An 18,800-nucleotide genomic window follows, 5' to 3' on the forward strand; every position below is an offset into this window, starting at 1 on the left:
ACATCAGTTAATGTTGTTGTGGTCATTAGTATTGCTATTCTTTCTGGGGCAAAATATACAATACTCTCCTTCATTCTTTTTTTTTTTTTTTTTTTGAGACTTGCTCTGCCGCCCTGGCTAGAGTGCCATGGCATCATCATAGCTCACAGCAACCTCAACCTCCTGGGCTCAAGAGATACCTTTGGCCTCAGTTTTTCTCTTTTTAGGAGAGATGGGGTCTGGCTCTTGCTCAGGCCATTCTTGAACTCATGATTATGATCAAGTGATTCCTGTTGAAGATTACCCAGCTATCATGCCTCACATTTCTCTTAAAGCGTCAATTCACTGCTTCACATGTAAGAAGACAAATCTTTTTTAATCAATATAAAATGCCTATAACTTGATATTACTTTTTCTGTTCCAGACACATCAAGTAGTTAGCAATTGGGTACCGTATCAAATCTTCCTTGATTTAAATGATACCATGTATAGTCACTATACACATTTACAATCTATCTATGTGTTCACAAATACACACTTTACACATGTACATATATCTGTAATTTGCCTCCATGTAAGATTAATATAAACACACACATTTTCACCCACCCACATACATATACTTTATTATCTTGAAAAATTGAAAAGTGGTGATTTCAAACAGCATTTTCTCTTCTTATTTTTGAGACAGAGTCTCAAGCTGTTGCCCTGGGTAGAGTGCTGTGGCGTCAGAGCCCACAGGAACCTCCAACTTTTGGGCTTAAATGACTCTCTTGCCTCAGCCTCCCAAGTAGCTGGGACTACAGGTGCCTGCCACAATGCCTGGCTATTTTTTCTGTTGCAGTTGTCATTGTTATTTTAGCAGGCCCGGGCTGGGTTCGAAACTGCCAGCCCCAGTGTATGTGGCTGGCACCCTACCCAATGAGCAATTGGCACTGCTGTAAATGGCATTTTCCATTCTATTATTTTTAAACTTAGAAAAAGGTATTTTTCCTAAATAAATGTTATCTTTAAAAATTAGGCCTGTATGTCTTTTAAAATTCCTAAGGTTAATTTCAAGTTGAAACTTGACTTGTATTTCCCAATTGTAAACAATCCTCTCGTGTCTCTTGATAGGTATAACCACGTTTGACCCAGGAGCGCTAGAAACAGGGGAAGGGGATCTTAGAGGATCCATTTTCCCTAGACTGTGATAAAAGAAAGAATGATTTCTATTCAGTTCTTAAGTACGCAAATCAAGAAAAAGATTAAGACTTTTTATTCATATTATTTTGTAAATTATTATTTCTGAGTATGGACTTAAACTAAACTCCAGCTCGAGTCTATCTTTATAGTTCAAAACTTCCCAGAATAAATCTTTTCAAATATTATCTTTGCTGGGTGTTAAGAGTTACAATGACAACCCCTCTGGATGACATACAGCTTTAACTTTAACCTCAAAAATTCCATTACTCCCATGGTGATGAGGGGAGAGGGGAGAATTACAAACTGCTATCTACGAATTCTTTTAAATAGTTTATTTCAATTATAAAGCTTACAATTTTTAAGAAGGCAGGGGAGGAAGAAGAAAGAGTGAATTACGGAAGATCACAGACACTAAAAGGCCTGAGCAAGCTCTGTTAAAGGGTTAGCAAGGGTTTCACAGCCTTCAAACTTTATGAGGCCTGGAAGAGACGGTTGTTGAATTGCCAAGTGATAGGACTGTTTTTTGTTTTTATAGTGGTCTACTCTGTTTTGATTCATATGGAAAAGTAAAGGCTTCAGCAACACTTAGAGATGTCTGGAGCTCTAGTGGAGTCACCCTCGGTGTCTATAGGGGATGGTTTCCAAGATCCCGGAGGACACTGAAACCCACAAAGGTCAAGTCCTTTACATAAAATGGGGAAGTATTCACAAATAACCTAGGCATATCCTCCTGTGTACTTAAAGCATCTCTAGATTACCTATATTACCTGGTACAATATAAATAGTTGTTCCACTATACTATTTTAAAATATGTATTTTTTTTGTATTATATGTATTATTTGTATTGTTATTTCCTATCTCTAAATTTTTTTGAGTATTTTAATTGATGGGTTGAATTCACAAACGTGGACCCTGGGGCTGCAGAAGGCCCCTCTGGGCATCAGGCTTCATGCTCACTCATCTGCCAGGGACTGAGGGAGAACTGTCATCAGAGAGCAACCCTGGAACCAAGAGAAGTCACGCGGAGGGGGTGGGGACAGAGCCGTGCATCCCAGCCTGCTCCCAACCATGGAGTGGTAACACCAGTAACAAGACACCATCTATCAAGTGCAGCAGCAGAGAAGGCCCTTGAGCTCTAGGAGAGAGCCTCCACCATTCCATCTTCCCATTCTCATAGATAAAAAGTACAGAGTTATTTATTGGTTAACATTTTGGGAGAAGTCATGTTTGATGACTGATTCCATGAATGGTTTTTCTGCAGAAAATTTCAAGTTTTAAAGAAAGGCACTAGACAAAGTCTTCTAATCTACTTTCAACTTAATAAAAAATGTGTTATACTATATTATACTATGTGGAAAAGGAATAAAGATATAGTTTCCTACCTCATGAACTTATAGTTTGGACCAATGGATAGAATAGTCGTGCCATATTAAATTATTATTTAAAAAGAAAGGAAAACAGGAAATTAAATGGTAAGTACCTGGAGTTCTAAACAAACAATGGCTTTAAAGGAATAGCTTAATTTATTCATAAACACCTCTCTGACCAGTCAGGAACCCTATTTTATATCTGAGGACCAGGTCCCAGTGGCTAAGCAGTGTTAGATCTGGACTCTAAAGCTGTGAAGTAGGGCCAGCTTCCTTGGCTGCAACCCCATGTGCTGTTCCTAAGTACCAAGTCATTCTGCATTTAGATTCATAGGTATATTATCTATGGAAGTGAAATTAGCATCTTCATTATCTTACGTTTAAGCTAATGCTAAAATTATCTGGCACGTCCAACCTCCTTGGCAACTGAGTGGGAAAGGAACCAATCTTATGGCATATTTAAGTGGTGAATGGACCAGTGTGGGATTAAATTTTGCCTGATACATGAAATGATGATATTGTAAAAATGCATACAGGTCAGGAAAAATTCAATACTGAGTAGAATGAGCACAGTAAGAGGTGAGTGGGGGCAGGCGTCACAGAGTAGGGGACTGAAGGACGGTCCTTGCCATTGTGGTTAAAATGTAAAGATGGTCCTTTCCTCATACTCCAGTCTTAGAGAGTCATCTGAAGTCTGTACTCGAGAAGCAAAAAGCCTGGAATGTGGTAGAAATAGTGATGCTTCTTAGTACCAAATTTTCATTTCTTGTGTGACAGGGGTAGATCCAACCCCAAAGCAGCACCCCTGTGCTGTCTGTGCTGCTGCACTGCCCCACCCCCCACCCGCCACCTCTGAGCTGTGGCCTGGCCACTGCCTTGCCGGTCATGACCTGGACTTCTGGAGGAACACAGAAATAATAGGCAGTTTGTATCAATCTTGCACACAATGTAACTAAATTGTTAGATTTCAAGTAAACTTAAAAGCAAACTGCAAATGATAAAAAAACCCAAGATTTTAAAATGATGGCAAGGCACAGGTCTTAAGGAGGTATTTTTTAAAGATGGGGACAGATGACAGACACTCAGGAGTAGCGTTTCTGATCACCTGCCTAACGGCTGCCTTCTCCCACTGTTCCTTTCTAGCTTGAGAACTACATCCAGGATAACATGAAGAAGGAGATGGTGGAGATGCAGCAGAACGTCGTCCAGAACCAGACAGCCACAATGATAGAAATAGGGACCAGCCTGCTGAACCAGACGGCGGAGCAGACCCGGAAACTGACTGACGTGGAGGCCCAAGTGAGTAACCAGACAGAAAATGCTACCTGCACATGAGTCCCAGAAGCTGAAAGCCTGGCACCCAGGCATGCCATGAGGTTACTTGATGATACAATGGAAAACAAATGAAGAAAAAGCACGCTGCAGGAGAGAAGGGATGAATTTATAAGAAGTCATGGCTAGCTATGAATTCACAATCAGTAAATATGTTTTTATTTTTAACTGAGGTTAAATTACAGTTATCTTACTAAGGACATCCACGTAATTTTCACGCTACGCATACCTGACTACTCAAGATGAATGCTGTTCAGCCTCACTGGTATTTCTGGACTCCACATATCACTTTTCATTTCTAAGTCCTAAACTCTTTGGGCATTTGAGAAATGAAAAGCACTGAGGCAGAGAGCTAAAAGATTAGTCCTTCAATCTAGGGGCTGAGCTAAAATAAAAGCTAAATCTCAAGGAACTGTTAAAATGATCCGTGGAATGAGTTTATAGAGCAGCGGGAGGCAGCAAGCTGCAACACAGCTGGCGTGACCAGGAGCCAGAGCCCAGGCTTCCCCTGCCTCTAGTTCTGCTGTTAACTGGATGGATAAACTGCAGCAAGGCACTTACCTTTCCTGATTCTTAGTGTTTGTTCTTCTTTTTTGTTTTTGTTTTTGAGACAGAGTCTCACTATGTCCCCCTTGGTAGAGTGCTGTGATGTCACAGCTCATAGCAATCTCAAACTCTTGGGCTCTAGTGATTCTCTTGCCTCAGCCTCCAAGTAGCTGGGACTACAGGTGCCCACCATAGCACCAGGCTGGGACCCACCAGCCTCGGTGCACATGGCTGGCGCTGTAACCACTGTGCTATGGGCGCCAAGCCAGCCTCAGTGGTTTGAACTATAAAATAAGGGGTGGAGCCAGACTGATGGTTAAGTTCTCTTTCAGCTTTAAGATTCTATCAGAACAGCTGAGGAAAAATGTAAGTGTGTACAGATTTTACACAAAGGATCATAAAGTATAAAAATTTAATCCAAGGAGGTAAAAGCTAGAAATACAAATTTAAAAGGAAATACATCAATATATCCATAGTCTGTTATCAAGATAAATTAGTAAGATTTAGTTACATGCTCCATACTTTTCGATAATAAAACTAGTGGTCAGTAGAACTCATCCAAAAAATGTCCCATAGGTATAACCTTTCTTGCTTTTAAATAATAGTAAAGGAAAAGTGTTAAGACACAAAGCAATGATGCAACCTTTCGCCATATCCTATGTAACTCAGCGACTTAACAGCATTTACTATGTGTTTTTATTGGGTTATGTGATTTTTTAAAAAATACATATTCCAGAATTAGACATCATTTGATCCAGGATAATAATAGGAAAATATATGGAAAAAGGAATCTATACAAAGTACAACTATACACAATGAAAAGGCCGCACCTAAGGAAGGCCAGAAAAAGGACTGAATCCTGCACCACTGTGCCTGAAGGCTTTCGCTGAGCAGTTCCTAACTGTGCGAAAGGCTTTAACTCAAATATGGAAATTTCTGAATAGAATCAAGATTCTCCTAGCCCACCAGAATGAGAGGTTATCAAGCCGGGTTATGATGGATGGTTGAGGTAAGAGATCTTGAACAGAGACCTGACCCCAACAACTTAACAGTCGCCCAGAGACATAGGCCTTGAGGCTTGTCTGGCTGCTTGATACTCTTTAGAAAAGGGACTTAAAAACATGCTGTGATGACTCCTGGGTCATCACAACCTGAATGCCAAGCTTCTCTGCCTCTCCTGCAAATAGTACTCATTGAATTTCCCAGTTCCTTTTAGAAATAACTAACACAGAATGCAGGAGCCGGGTGCTGTGGTGGCACCGGTAGTCCCACCTAACTGGGAGGCTGAGTCAGGAGGATCTCCTAAAGCCCAGGAGGGTGGAGTTGCAGTGAACTATGATGATTCTGCTTCACTGTACCTGCACGGTAGAACAAGACTGTGTCTCAAACAAAACAAAACAAACAAACAACCTCCCCTTCCCCAACAACACAGAGTGTTTGGACCCAAAGAAGATGTAGTCCAAATCAAATCTGTATTTCAGGTGTAATATTAAAACCAAAACCCTTAGGTTGGCCAAGGACTTCATTCATTTACATAGGAGTTTTCTTGATGTGAACTCAAGCTAGGTTTGACTGAGGATAAAACCATCCTGAAACCTGCATGTGGGGCCAGACCTGGGCTTTTGCAAATGACATAAAGACACTCAGCAAACAATGCTTCTTCCAAGGTCCTTGGTTCCCTGGCAATAATTCTACTTGGATTCACATGTGATATCACATCCTGAATAAGCATGACAAGCAGGATGTGAGTAATGATTCTTCCTGCTAAAGGGCAGGCAAACGTTAAAGAATTGTCTTTAAAGTTGCTTGACTACAATGGGAACAGCAGTGCTGCCTGTGTTATGAGGTATGTGGGACAGGTCCACAAAGCAAACTGAGTGTCCACTTTATGTCGACATTTTATTGTTTCCTGATTGGTGGAAATGATTTTTAAAATAGGAAAAAGAAAAAGGGTAAAGAAAAATAATCCTTGTGAATTTTAGAAAACACTAGGCCAAAAGTCAGCTATACTTTCATATAATGCAAACAAGTGACTCCTAATCCCTTTGCTGAAAAATAAATATAAGAAATGCATTTTGTTTTGAGCCATAGGAAAATATTTTTTTCATTTATCACCCACTTTTGATCTGTGAAATATGACCATTTTCTATTTACACTTATCTCACTAGGTAAAAAGAAAAGAAAAACTATGGCAGAACTAGAGAAATAACATCCTAATATTTGACACAAACACCATTGTCCAGAACTATTAATCACTTTCCAAAAGAAAGACATGGTGGAAAAAAGAAAATGTTTAAAATAATTGGATGTAATCCAAAACATCAAGCCTTTTCCGAAAATGAAAAATATGCCAAAATAAGATATTTGAGTTAATTATGTTTTAGTTGTGTTTTCCTACAATATGGGTACTTTAATTAAAAAGAAGTTATAAAATTAAACTAATTAAAATGATAAATAGGAATTTCATTTTGTTATATTTAGGTATTAAATCAGACAACAAGACTTGAACTTCAGCTTCTAGAACATTCTCTTTCTACAAACAAATTGGAAAAACAGATTTTGGATCAGACCAGTGAAATAAACAAATTGCAAGATAAGAACAGGTAATTAACAGTACAAAAATATTTGTAATTCAGACTTGTACTTTCCAGATATGAAAGCCTATCTCAAATGACACATTCTCAGAATGATGAATTTCTTCATGTCTACTATAAGGACCAGAAACCTAAGAAACAATATTATCACTAAAATCTGCAGATGGTTTTTCACATTTCACAGTGTATTTTAAATAATTTTCAATAATTTCCAAAAAGTTCAACTGATTGTGTCATAAAATTGGTTCAAAAGAAGTCAAAATACTTATTAGGGTCAACATTTTTCTCAAAATTGTCACTACTATGCTTTCATATTTATCCGCTGAAGTTGAAAATTACTATGCATTTTTCATCTTATTATTCTTTTTTACTTGAAAAATTATGTCATTAATTTAGGGGCCATTTGTATAAGTACAATTAAATTGTGAGTATTGCTAAGGCCTCGAAAGCAATGCCACTGATACACCCTTTAGAAGAGGCAATGAAACTTCATAAAATATGTGGGATTCAAATTCTTGACATTTTTGTTGACATAGAGTAATACTGTTCCACACTTCTCAATTAACCATGAGTTATATTAATATAAAAATTAAATTGTACCTATGACCAACTTTTATAATAGTGATCACATTGATTATCCTAAATCAGAAAATCAAATGAGGCTGGGCATGGAGGCCCACTTGAGCTCAGGAGTTAGAGACCAGCCTAAACCAGAGGGAGACCCCTGTCTTTACTAAAAATAGCCGGGTGCTGTGGAGGCGGCACCTGCAGACCAGAGGATCACTTGAGCCCAGGAATTTGATGTTGTTATGAGTTATGATGCCATAGCATTCTACCCAGGGTGACAGAGTGAGACTGTCTCAAATAAAAAAAAAAAAAATAAAGAGAAAGAAAAAAGAAGAAGAAATAAGATGTTAACGAGCAAAATATCAAACTGCTCTCGTCTAGTCAGCGCACGTCCTCACCAGTGTCTAGTCAGCGCGCGTCCTCAGCGTATCTAGTCAGCGCGCGTCCTCACCACCTCTAGTCAGCGCAGGACCTCACCACGTCTAGTCAGCGCGCGTCCTCACCAGTGTCTAGTCAGCGCGCGTCCTCACCACGTCTAGTCAGCGCATGACCTCACCACGTCTAGTCAGCGCGCGTCCTCACCACGTCTAGTCAGCGCGCGTCCTCACCACCTCTAGTCAGCGCAGGACCTCACCACGTCTAGTCAGCGCACGTCCTCACCAGTGTCTAGTCAGCGCGCGTCCTCAGCGTGTCTAGTCAGCGCGCGTCCTCAGCGTGTCTAGTCAGCGCACGTCCTCACCACGTCTAGTCAGCGCGCGTCCTCACCACGTCTAGTCAGCGCGCGTCCTCAGCGTGTCTAGTCAGCGCACGTCCTCACCAGTGTCTAGTCAGCGCGCATCCTCACCACGTCTAGTCAGCGCATGACCTCACCACGTCTAGTCAGTGCACGTCCTCACCATGCTTGGTCCACTTCCCAGGACCGAGTATATTTACACTATATTTTCATTTGTATTCTCATTTCATTTCATTTAAAAAAAGTTGCTAAACTCACTAAATTGATTTTACAAGCCACTCATGGGGCCCAATATGTAATTAAAAAATGCTTTTCCAAGATACCCCGAGACATTATGACGTCAAAACGATCTGCACTGTTACAGTCCTGACATGTGCTGCTCTTAGTCGAGTCTGGGGCGAGCGGGGCTGGCTTCATTTTAAATGCATGCTTATATTCAATCTTAAGGTTAACTCTTTTAGATCAGGATGTGACTGGGCTGTAGGGTTATACCAACCAGTATAGGCTTGGGAGAAAGAAACTGAAGTAGTTGTTTTTTACTGTGCACTCCAGAGACCTGACCTCTGATTCAGGCTCTGGACCAGGGGTCCTCAAACTTTTTAAACAGGGGGCCAGTTCATGGTCCCTCAGACCGTTGGAGGGCCAGACTGTGGGCCCTGGGATGAGTCAGCTGCTAAGCAGGACAGGCAGCAGCGGCAAAAATACCCAGTGGGCTGCATGTGGCCCGCAGGCCATAGTTTAAGAACGCCTGTTCTGGACTGTGTTATTGTTGCATGTTCCTGTTATGCCGCTCTCCTAGATTGCTCAGAACATCAAAAGAGGGTTGTGTGGCAACTTTTAGCAACATCATTTGGAAGATGATATAATGATTTAAAGATGTCCCATATATTCTGTGTTTATTCTCTAGGTCAAGATGGTATCAGAAATCATTTTAGGTAGAAAACAGAAAAAACTGCATATATTTATTTTTAGTTTTCCTTCTATTTATGACAAGTCACCTTGGCTTATAAATTAATGAAAGTGATATGCAATTTTCTTTTAAAATAAATAAGTTAGCTGATATCACAAAAATATTAAGAAATAATAGTTGAAGAATGGATATGGAAAAACTGATGAAAGTCCAATGCAAAGGACTATATTATAGTAATCAATTAATTGCTGATTTGGTTGTATTGACAGTATATTCATTGTTACATACTGATTTACAATGACCAAAGGACTGGAATAAATTTAAGAGATGTAATTACATTTAGACTAATGATTAGAAATACTAATTGTTATTGTTTATGGGCAAGATCTGTAATGAGTAGTCAGTTCCTGGGCTGGTTGATGCTGTTTGTAGGATTAAAGATTCAGGAAATTTTACTGGCAAAAAAAGGGCAAAATAGATTTGTAGATTATTTGAACAAGAAGGGGCCTCAAATTTCACCGAGCTGAATGCCTTCATTTTAGATACTTAGATAGATGGATGGATATTCACTTAGACAGGTATACGCCTGCCCACGGTGACACCTGCAGTCACACACACAGGTGGTATTCTCAGCCCAAGGATTCTTTTTTGCTCACAGGTGCTTGTGACACCAAGGGTGACTTCATAGGGCCCCCACTTCCTCTTCAGTATAACCCTGGTTTTCATATAAGTTCCACGTGGTAACTTTAATTATGGGCATCACATTTCCATGAGAGTGTTTCCTTGCCAGTGGACGTTAGCAGCTTTGCCTATGTTGTCTGCTGCTGTAAACATCATCAGAGCATCTGCATTTCTAGTATCTTCAGACAAGAGTTCATGATGTGTTCATCCTGATAGTTCTCCAGAACCCTAAAAGTCACCTTGTACATGGAGGGTGTTCAGTCCATCTCTGTTGGAGGAACTGTGTGATAAGTAAGCCTTGGGTAAGATGGGATCCAAGCCTGAGCAGCAGTGGAGCAGCTCTGCCTCACGGTGAAACATGTATGCTGATTTCACCTGCTTTGGTTCCCTATGAAAGGAAGGACAAGGAGATCTGGGAGGCTTTAAATAATTCACAACAGGATTAAATGTCTGCTTCAAGTTGTCTTCATCAAAAAAGTGGAGAAAATCATTGTTCTCTGCTCTCCAAGTATCCCCCAAATTCTCACAGCTTATGAGGAATATTTCATTAGCTCCTAACATGACATTAACAGAGGCTGGGTTGCTTTTTAGTGGCTGCAAAATACTTCTGAAACATCACTAACAGGCTTCATTTTTAAAGGAGAAAACTGACTTATAGATGACTTTTATTTTCTATTTTTTTGAGACAGTCTTACTTTTTCCTCTCAATTGAGTGTCATGGTGTCATAGCTCACGGCAACCTCAAACACTTAGGCTCAAATGATCCTCTTGTCTCAGCCTCCCGAGTCGCTGGGACTACAGGTACCTGCCACAACTCCTGGCTACTTTCAGAGATAGAGTCTTGCTCTTGCTCAGGCTGGTCTTGAACTCCTGAGTTCAGGCATTCCACCTGCCTTAGCCTCCCAGAGTGACAGGATTAAAGGCATGAGCCACCACGTCCCACACTTATAGATGGCTTTTAAAAAGCAATGGGCAAGTTCATTTCTACTAAACTTTATGCTAGGGCAGAATGTTGAGATACAATTGGCATCAGGTTCGCTGTTTCTGAAAGTGTCTACATCTTGAAAGCTTCACTTTGTGGCCTGTTCCAACAGGGAGAAGATCTGGAAGGGTCTTTGTTGCCGCTTTGTCTGTTATCACAGAAAGCCTTGTGTGTGCTGAATAATACAGTGACTGAACAGAGAGAGCAAGAATCACCATCAAGAGACACACTATACAAATTTTCTCTTGCACATTTTTTACAGCCTCTTGTATCTTATTAAAGAATAAAAATAAAAAAACTAGCTGGGCACAGTGGCTCATGCCTATAATCCTAGCATTTTAGAAGGCTGAGGCAGGAGGATCACTCGGGGCCTGGAGTTTAAGACCAGCCTGGGGGCAACATAGCAAGGCTTTGTCTCTTAAAAACAAAACAACAACAACAACAACAACACCACCACCACCACCTAAGGAATGAGCTGGCTGTGGTGACAGACATCTGTAGTCCTGTTTACTAGAGAGGCTGAGGCAGGAGGATTGCTTGAGGCTGAGTTTAAGGCTATAGTTAGCTATGACTGGACCAATGCATTCCAGCCTGGGTGATGGAGGGAGACTCTGTCTCAAAACAAAACAAAACAACTGCCGAGGACCTTCGCTAGGCAAGTCTTTGAATCTGTTCCAGGGACCAGTCAATACTCTCAAACATTTGGTATTTACATAGATTCTATGTACTTGGAATTGTTTTCTCTAGTTTAATGGACAGGAATTTTCCAGTGTAATGGACAGTAAATTTCCAGTTTAAAACTAATGGTGCTCCTAATCAAATATATGCATAGTAAAATATCTTTTTAAATTGAAATTACAAAGACAAACTGTACAACAACTATACAACTATTAATAAAATCATTTGGGACTTATATGGCATAACTTATCAGCTCTCTAAATAAAAAAATTTTTAAGGGGCTAGCTCACATTTGAATATTAAGTATAAGTATATTAAGTGTTAGTGCTGGTTGAATTTCTTAGAGCTGAGAGATCTGTATTTGAATTCTGCCCCCATCACTCATTATGTGTGACCTAAGCCATGTGGTCTATTGACTCTAAGTTTCAATTAACTCATTAGAAATGGAGATAATAATGTTGGTATTGACACTAACTACCAACTGGGCATGATAACTCATGCCTGAAATCCCAGCACTTTGGGATGATGAGGCGGGTGGAGCACCTGAGGCCAGAAGTTTAATACGAGCCTGGGTAATATAGAGAGACCTTTGTCTCTAGAAAAATAAAAACTGCCATTATTTAAGGTTCTGTGTGTCAGGAACTAAGCATTTACATTTTAAAACTCATTGATTTCTCAGACCAACTCAGTTTACAGATGAGGAAATTGATGCACAGAGAGATTAACAAAATTGTTCAAAGTCACAGAGCTTGAACCTGGGTAAAATACCTCCCTGATGGAAGAGTATTTTCCACCTAGTATTAAATGCTATTATTATTAGGATTAATATTAAAATACAAATGGTTTAAGAGAAAGCTAACATCCCACCCAAAGGTCCAGCCCAACTCACTCTTCCTTCACACAAAAAAGCACTTAATGAACTTGAAATATTGTCACCCTTCTACTTCTTCTACAACTGCTATATAAGCAGATGCTTCCAACACTCACATTTTATCTATTATGGCTCAGGAGGGTATCTGTGTCTGCACGTCTACATGTGCACAGACACAGACTTATATTTATGTGTACAAAGACACATGTCTATATATCTAATCGCAGAAGTTTAAGAGATTCTTTGGGGCTATGACAACATCTTATTACTTTATAACTTCTATAAAATCTTAACGGAATATCTTAGAGAAGTAGAAATTCAAATACAAAATATTTTATTAGAATTATGAAAATTGGATGTTGAAAAAACACTGGGCTTTGAAGGTAATCAGATAATTAGAATATGTTTAAGTAACTAACATTTATTTTCCTTGTAAGTGTCCTAGAAAAGAAAGTGCTGGACATGGAAGACAAGCATGTGGTCCAACTGCAGTCCATAAAGGAAGAGAAAGACCAGCTCCAGGTGTTGGTGTCCAAGCAAAATTCCATCATTGAAGAACTGGAGAAACAATTAGTCACGGCCACAGTGAACAATTCAGTTCTTCAAAAGCAACAACATGATCTGATGGAGACAGTTCATAATTTACTGACTATGATATCAACGTCAAACTGTAAGTTTACATGTCATTTTTTTCTTCAGTTTTAATAACCTTTAGTCAGTGACATTCCCCAGATTGTAAAAAGTTCTCATCTTTCAAAAAGGTACCATTTTTCAGATATTTCATACGAAAGCTCATTCTACAGGATCTCAATATAGAACCAGTTAAAATGGAGAAGGAAGAGAAGGGAGAGAGGAAATATACATCATACTAATGATTATGAAGCAAAACACGCCAAATATACTTTGATTTATGGTAGCAAAAAGCCTCTTTTGAGTTAGTTCCGTCATGAACTAGATGGCTGGGGCTGGGCCTGCCACTAAACTACGGTGGGTCTTGGTCTCTTTAGCTTTTTAATAGAGAAAACAATCCTGCACCCATGGACTGTAGTGAAGAGCAGATCACATAGTACTTTCAGTGCTGGCATAAACTGCATGTATGAGATGTTAGCTCCCTTCTCCCGCCAAGTCCTTAAATGTGTTCTGTCTCCAGGACTGTTAACCTTTCAGTTTCTCTGAGATATCAGAGGGAAGAAGGGATGCATCTTTGGTCATTAAAGATGAGATATATAATACCTGTGGCATTTTAAAGTGTATTTCCTTGAAAAATTGGTCTAGGTGTTAGTATGGTTTATTTCATAATGTCCTTTCAACCTGCACCCCCTTGACACAGATAGCTTTGCACATGAATTGTGGAGATGTGTTCCCACTTTCATAAGAAGTATCTCCCCACATTTTCCTTGAGTCATGCCAATACCTCAGCTTTGCAGAAACAGTTCGACAAAGTTCCTTCTAACCAAGTAGACACAGAACAGAAACAGCAGCACATCTGCTGAGCAGAGGCAGGTGGTCTGTGCTACTGGGCTGTAGTGTGTGCTTTCCAACCAGAGCTTTACTCTGTCACAATTTAGAACAATCCTACTTTTGTCAACATTTATAGAAAATGGAAGAGCCAATCATGTGATGCTGTCTGGTCAAACCAAGATAGTGTAAAGGACCAGCTTTGATGAGCCAGTGTAGAGAGAACTCATGGGCCCAGATTCTGACACACCAAACGCGATCACCTGCCAGGGAACAGCTTCCTCTCCTGGCCTGTCGCTTGCCGGTGCTGCCGACCCACCATCCCGCCGCAGGGCCTTACTTCAAGAGCAGAATACATATAGTTTCAAGAATACAAACACACACACACCGGCCCCACACACGCTTTTCTTTTCCTAAAATGTGCCAAAAAAGGAATGGCAAGTACAAACAGTGAAAGCAGGATAAAAATGTGAAGGAATTTCACAGCCCTTGAGTTTTTAGACTTAAAGAATTCCAAAGATATAGATAAGAGTCTGCTCCTCTTTAATTCCAATTGTTATGGTATAGTTGCTAAAAATCCATAGAAAACTAAATGTCTCCATCCAATACTCAAAAGAAAATTAAGACTTGGCATCAGTTATATGAAAAGAAAGCAAAAAAAAAAAAAAAAAAGAGAGAGAGAAAGAAAAAAGGAGAAGGGGGTGCACCCCTCAGAGCAGAGGGGACACTGACGGGGGCACATTCTTCCTTATTCTTCTGTAATACGTTTACCCTATTTTACTCAAGATGAAAGGTTTTTAAGAAGAAATAATGTATTATACCTGATTGTGAAGTACTTGCATTATATATAATTGATGATAAATGGGGAAGTTTGAATTAATCGTAACAATCTTTGAGAATTAATAGAAATACAGGCTAAAAAAATAACTGTTCTGGAAAAGCTAAAAACCAGGCATATCTTTTTGCTTATTATAAAAATTCAAACGTAAGAAAACTCATCAAATGAATGGGCTTTGAAATAACAAATTTTTATCCTTTCATGAACTCCATTCAAATATTTACTATTTTTCAAAAGCAGCTAAGAATGCTTTTACTGCCAAAGAAGAACAGATCACATACAGAGACTGTGCTGAAGTATTTAAGTCGGGACTTATCACTAATGGCATCTACACGCTAACATTTCCTAATTCTACAGAAGAGACAAAGGTAAGATTTGTCTCCCATTGTCACGGGGTCAGTTTAGACAGTGATGAACAACTGAGAACTCCCACACCATGGATCCTCTTGGCCTCACTCCGTGCAAAGCCATCTCCACTAAGCAGCCACCTCATACAGTGTGGGCCACAGGCTCTAAATTCAAAAGCTGTGCATAGAGTATTGACATTGTGTATTAGTTATGGAGAAATATCCTCCGTAAAAATATATTCTCCTGGATTTTGCTGGAATAATACATACTATCAGTTGCTTTCCATGCCTAGCCAGACTCATTTCATTGATTTTAAAGAAAATATCTTCCAGGCTCGGCACCTGTGGCTCAAGAGGCTAAGGCGCCAGCCACATACACCTAAGGTGGCGGGTTCGAATCCAGCCTGGGCCCACCAAACAACAATGATGGCTGCAACAAAAAGAAATAGCCAGGCATTGTGGCGGGCGCCCGTGGTCCCAGCTACTTGGGAGGCTGAGGCTGGAGACTCGCTTGAGCCCAGGAGTTGGAGGTTGCTGTGAGCTGAGATGCCACGGCACTCTACCCAGGAGGACAGCTTGAGGCTCTCTCTCAAAAAAAAAAAAAAAAAAGAAAATATCTTCTAAAAACAAGTTTGAATAAACACAGTGTTTTATGATCACTCTTTCAAGCAACAATTGTATTCAGTGAACAATAAAAATTATTCATTCATCTAAAACAATCACAAAAAAGTGATTCCTTCCAGACAACATGGTACTTTGATATGCAGAAGTGATTTATATGTATTTCCCATTTTGTCATTAAAATAGGAATGATAAAAAGGCGTGCACTCTGCAGTAGAGGTTTAATAACATTAGAAATTTTCACTGCTTGTCAGAGACATCTTTAAATAACACTGGCTTTTTAAAGAAATTGTGGGCTTGGCGCCTGTGGCTCAAGTGGCTAAGGTGTCAGTCACATACACCTAAGGTGGCAGGTTCGAATCCAGCCCAGGCCGCCAAACAACAATGAAGGCTGCAACCAAAATATAGCCAGGTGTTGTGGAGGGTGCCTGTGGTCCCGGCTACTTGGGAGGCGGAGGCAGGAGTCTTGCTTGAGCCCAGGAGTTGGAGGTTGCTATGAGCTGTGATGCCACAGCACTCTATCCAGGGGGATAGCTTGAGCCTCTGTCTCAAAAAAAAAAAAAAAAAAAGAAAGAAATTGTGTGTGTAACTGAAGAATATAGTGACTCAAACACTTTGGTACTGCTACTTTGCTTCATGCCAGGATGCAGCAGTTCTACCCACAAGAACAATATTGTCTTCATGTTCTGAAAACAGTTCCAGCCTTGTGGACTTGCTGATACGGTCTCAGGGACACCTAGGACTCTATAGTCCACACAATAAGAATTTGTGGGGCAGGCTAACCACATCTGATACAGTCTAAAAGACTTAAAACACACCATCAGAAAGAACAGTCATTTTCTTTTTAAGTAAGGGGGATTACGTCAATGTGCATGCTCAGTTCCATGCAGCTTCATTCAGTGGCTTAGTTAGGCTGGGTTCTCAGTGAACACATTTCGAGAAGTCACCATGGGAGACACGGAACTTTAGATGAGGAAAAAAATCACTTCCCCAGGGAATATTTCTATGTGGTTTCTCTTAGAGATTGATCGGGTAGAATGATATTCCATGAGAATGATATGTTTTATGTGTATAAATACTAGATGACTTTCTATATTAAATGCCTATGAATATGTCAGTGCATAATGTAAAAGCAGCGAACACTGACACAACATAAGCTTCAGAAATACACTGGATACTGTATCAAAACAGGGATTTCAGAGGCTCCTGGAAGTAACATCTCTTTGAACTCAGCGTTACCCTAAGTATTTAACATGGTATCAAAGAAAAATACTTTGTTTTGCTTTCCCTCTTCTATTCTGAAGGAACAAAGAAAAACACTTTTAAAATACAAAGATTAGGGTTTTAAAGACCTGGAATTTGAAACAGTAATATACACCTTGATTATAAATTTAAAAGATAAATACTGTGTTCTTCAAGATAATACTTTCCAAAGAAATCTTTCTAATTCACTCCTGCTGTGTTGAATCAACCTTGGAAATCAGTTAATGTCGCAGGCGCCCTGGAAGCAGAGCACGGGGGCGGAAAAAACCACAAAACTAAGTAGAGTGCTGAAGATGAAACAGCAATGAACAGAGTAGGCCAAGCCCTTTAAGCCCCTTTGCTTCAGTTTTTACGACAATTCTTTGCATGCCATTGTCTGTCACCAGATGTTGGCCTGGGCTTGTGATAAACCAGTGATAATGGAGTGTGGTGATGTGTGAAGCGGACACCATGGAGGACACAGGCCCGGAGGGGCAGTTGCTCACCGTGTGGCCATCACACTGCTAAGTGAATGTCTTCTCACCTTATTGTGGGGTTCTCACCACAGTGCACTGTGCCACCCCAAAGACTGCCTGAAATGCTCTGCAGAAAGATGCAAATATGTAACACTCAGGGATGATGTGAGTCTGTCACGGCTGGACACATTACGATTTATACTCCCTCTAAACACTGCAGTAAAAATAACTCATTTACACAGCAGGGAAAAATCATCTTTCAAAAACTGCAATTTTCTCATATCTAAAATAAATGGTCTAAATTCTTACCTCTAAATTCCCTTCCAGACTTAAGATTCCATAATTCACAATCTGATCAAGGGACAGTCAGACAGACAGACATGGGTTTATTTAAATTCTGGCCCTGCCAGCTTGTGGCTCTGAGCATCATGTAACTTTTCTGAGCTCTTAGTTTCCTGATCTGTAACTTGGCACACCTACCCTCAGCCCTGGAGGTCGTGCCAGCAGAGGTATGGCACCAGGACAGGACTTGGGATGATGAATGGGAGGCGTCATCCTTATAACCCCAGAGGCTACTATACAACCTCTCTGCATAGCTGGATTCCATTTTTGTCCTGGCTTATCTAATTCAAGAAAAGAATTTCAATAGATCTTTGGGCCAATCTTTTCCCAAAAGACCTAAATACTACAATTTTTTTTTTTTTTGGCTGGGGCTGGGTTTGAACCCGCCACCTCCAGCATATGGGGCTGGCGCCTTACTCCTTTGAGCCACAGGTGCCACCCTCTAAATACTACAATTTTATTTTTGAAAAATTCATTAGGTTTTTGTACAAGAGAGATATTGAAACATGGTATCTATCAAACACACAAATGTATGCTTTTGTTAGAGAAATAATAGTTTTTCTTCCCTAATTTTCATAGGATATCTTTCTCCTAATGTTTACTCTGTGTTTGCTATTTAATCAGTCATTTAACCATGCCCTCAGAGTTGAAGCACAGCATTTAATTCAAGCATTATTTGCTGAAAAACATCAAGCTTTAAAAGATATCAGGTTTCTGAACCATGCAATAGTGTGCTAATTAAATGTCTTAACTGCCCTCAGGTTTTTGTAATTGGAGTACTAAAGTTCAGGGCAGTATCTGAGGACTTCAGCTTTTCTGATTTTGATCTAATTATTGCAGCATTTTCACTTAGCATCTTCTGGCAGGTGGATCACTCTACTTGACCACCATCTCTGCAAGTTTCATGGCACAATTAACCATAATACCCCAGGAGTTTTTATAAATGTTCCTTTAAAAAATATGGATGAGGCTCGGCGCCTATAGCTCAACTGGCTAAGGCGCCAGCCACCTACACCTAAGGTGGCGGGTTCGAATCCCCAGCCCGGACCCG

At 40.1% G+C, this 18,800-nt stretch overlaps 1 protein-coding gene across 3 annotated transcripts in view; it reads left to right on the forward strand.

The window, feature by feature from the left end:
* The window catches only part of ANGPT2 (angiopoietin 2), a 59,663-nt gene that overhangs the window by 25,845 nt on the left and 15,018 nt on the right, over positions 1-18,800 (forward strand). The window contains exons 2-5 of one of the 3 annotated variants that reach the window (XM_012809850.2): positions 3,675-3,830; positions 6,891-7,012; positions 12,863-13,095; positions 14,959-15,089. In XM_012809850.2, the coding sequence (XP_012665304.1) occupies positions 3,675-3,830; positions 6,891-7,012; positions 12,863-13,095; positions 14,959-15,089 (642 nt within the window). The remainder of the gene's footprint in view (positions 1-3,674; positions 3,831-6,890; positions 7,013-12,862; positions 13,096-14,958; positions 15,090-18,800) is intronic. The other 2 variants (XM_003797279.3, XM_012809851.2) reach the window with 2 other exon arrangements.

The sequence above is a fragment of the Otolemur garnettii genome, unplaced genomic scaffold (assembly GCF_000181295.1).
Source record: "Otolemur garnettii isolate 467f Iridium unplaced genomic scaffold, OtoGar3 scaffold00114, whole genome shotgun sequence".
In the NCBI taxonomy this organism is placed as follows: domain Eukaryota; kingdom Metazoa; phylum Chordata; class Mammalia; order Primates; family Galagidae; genus Otolemur; species Otolemur garnettii.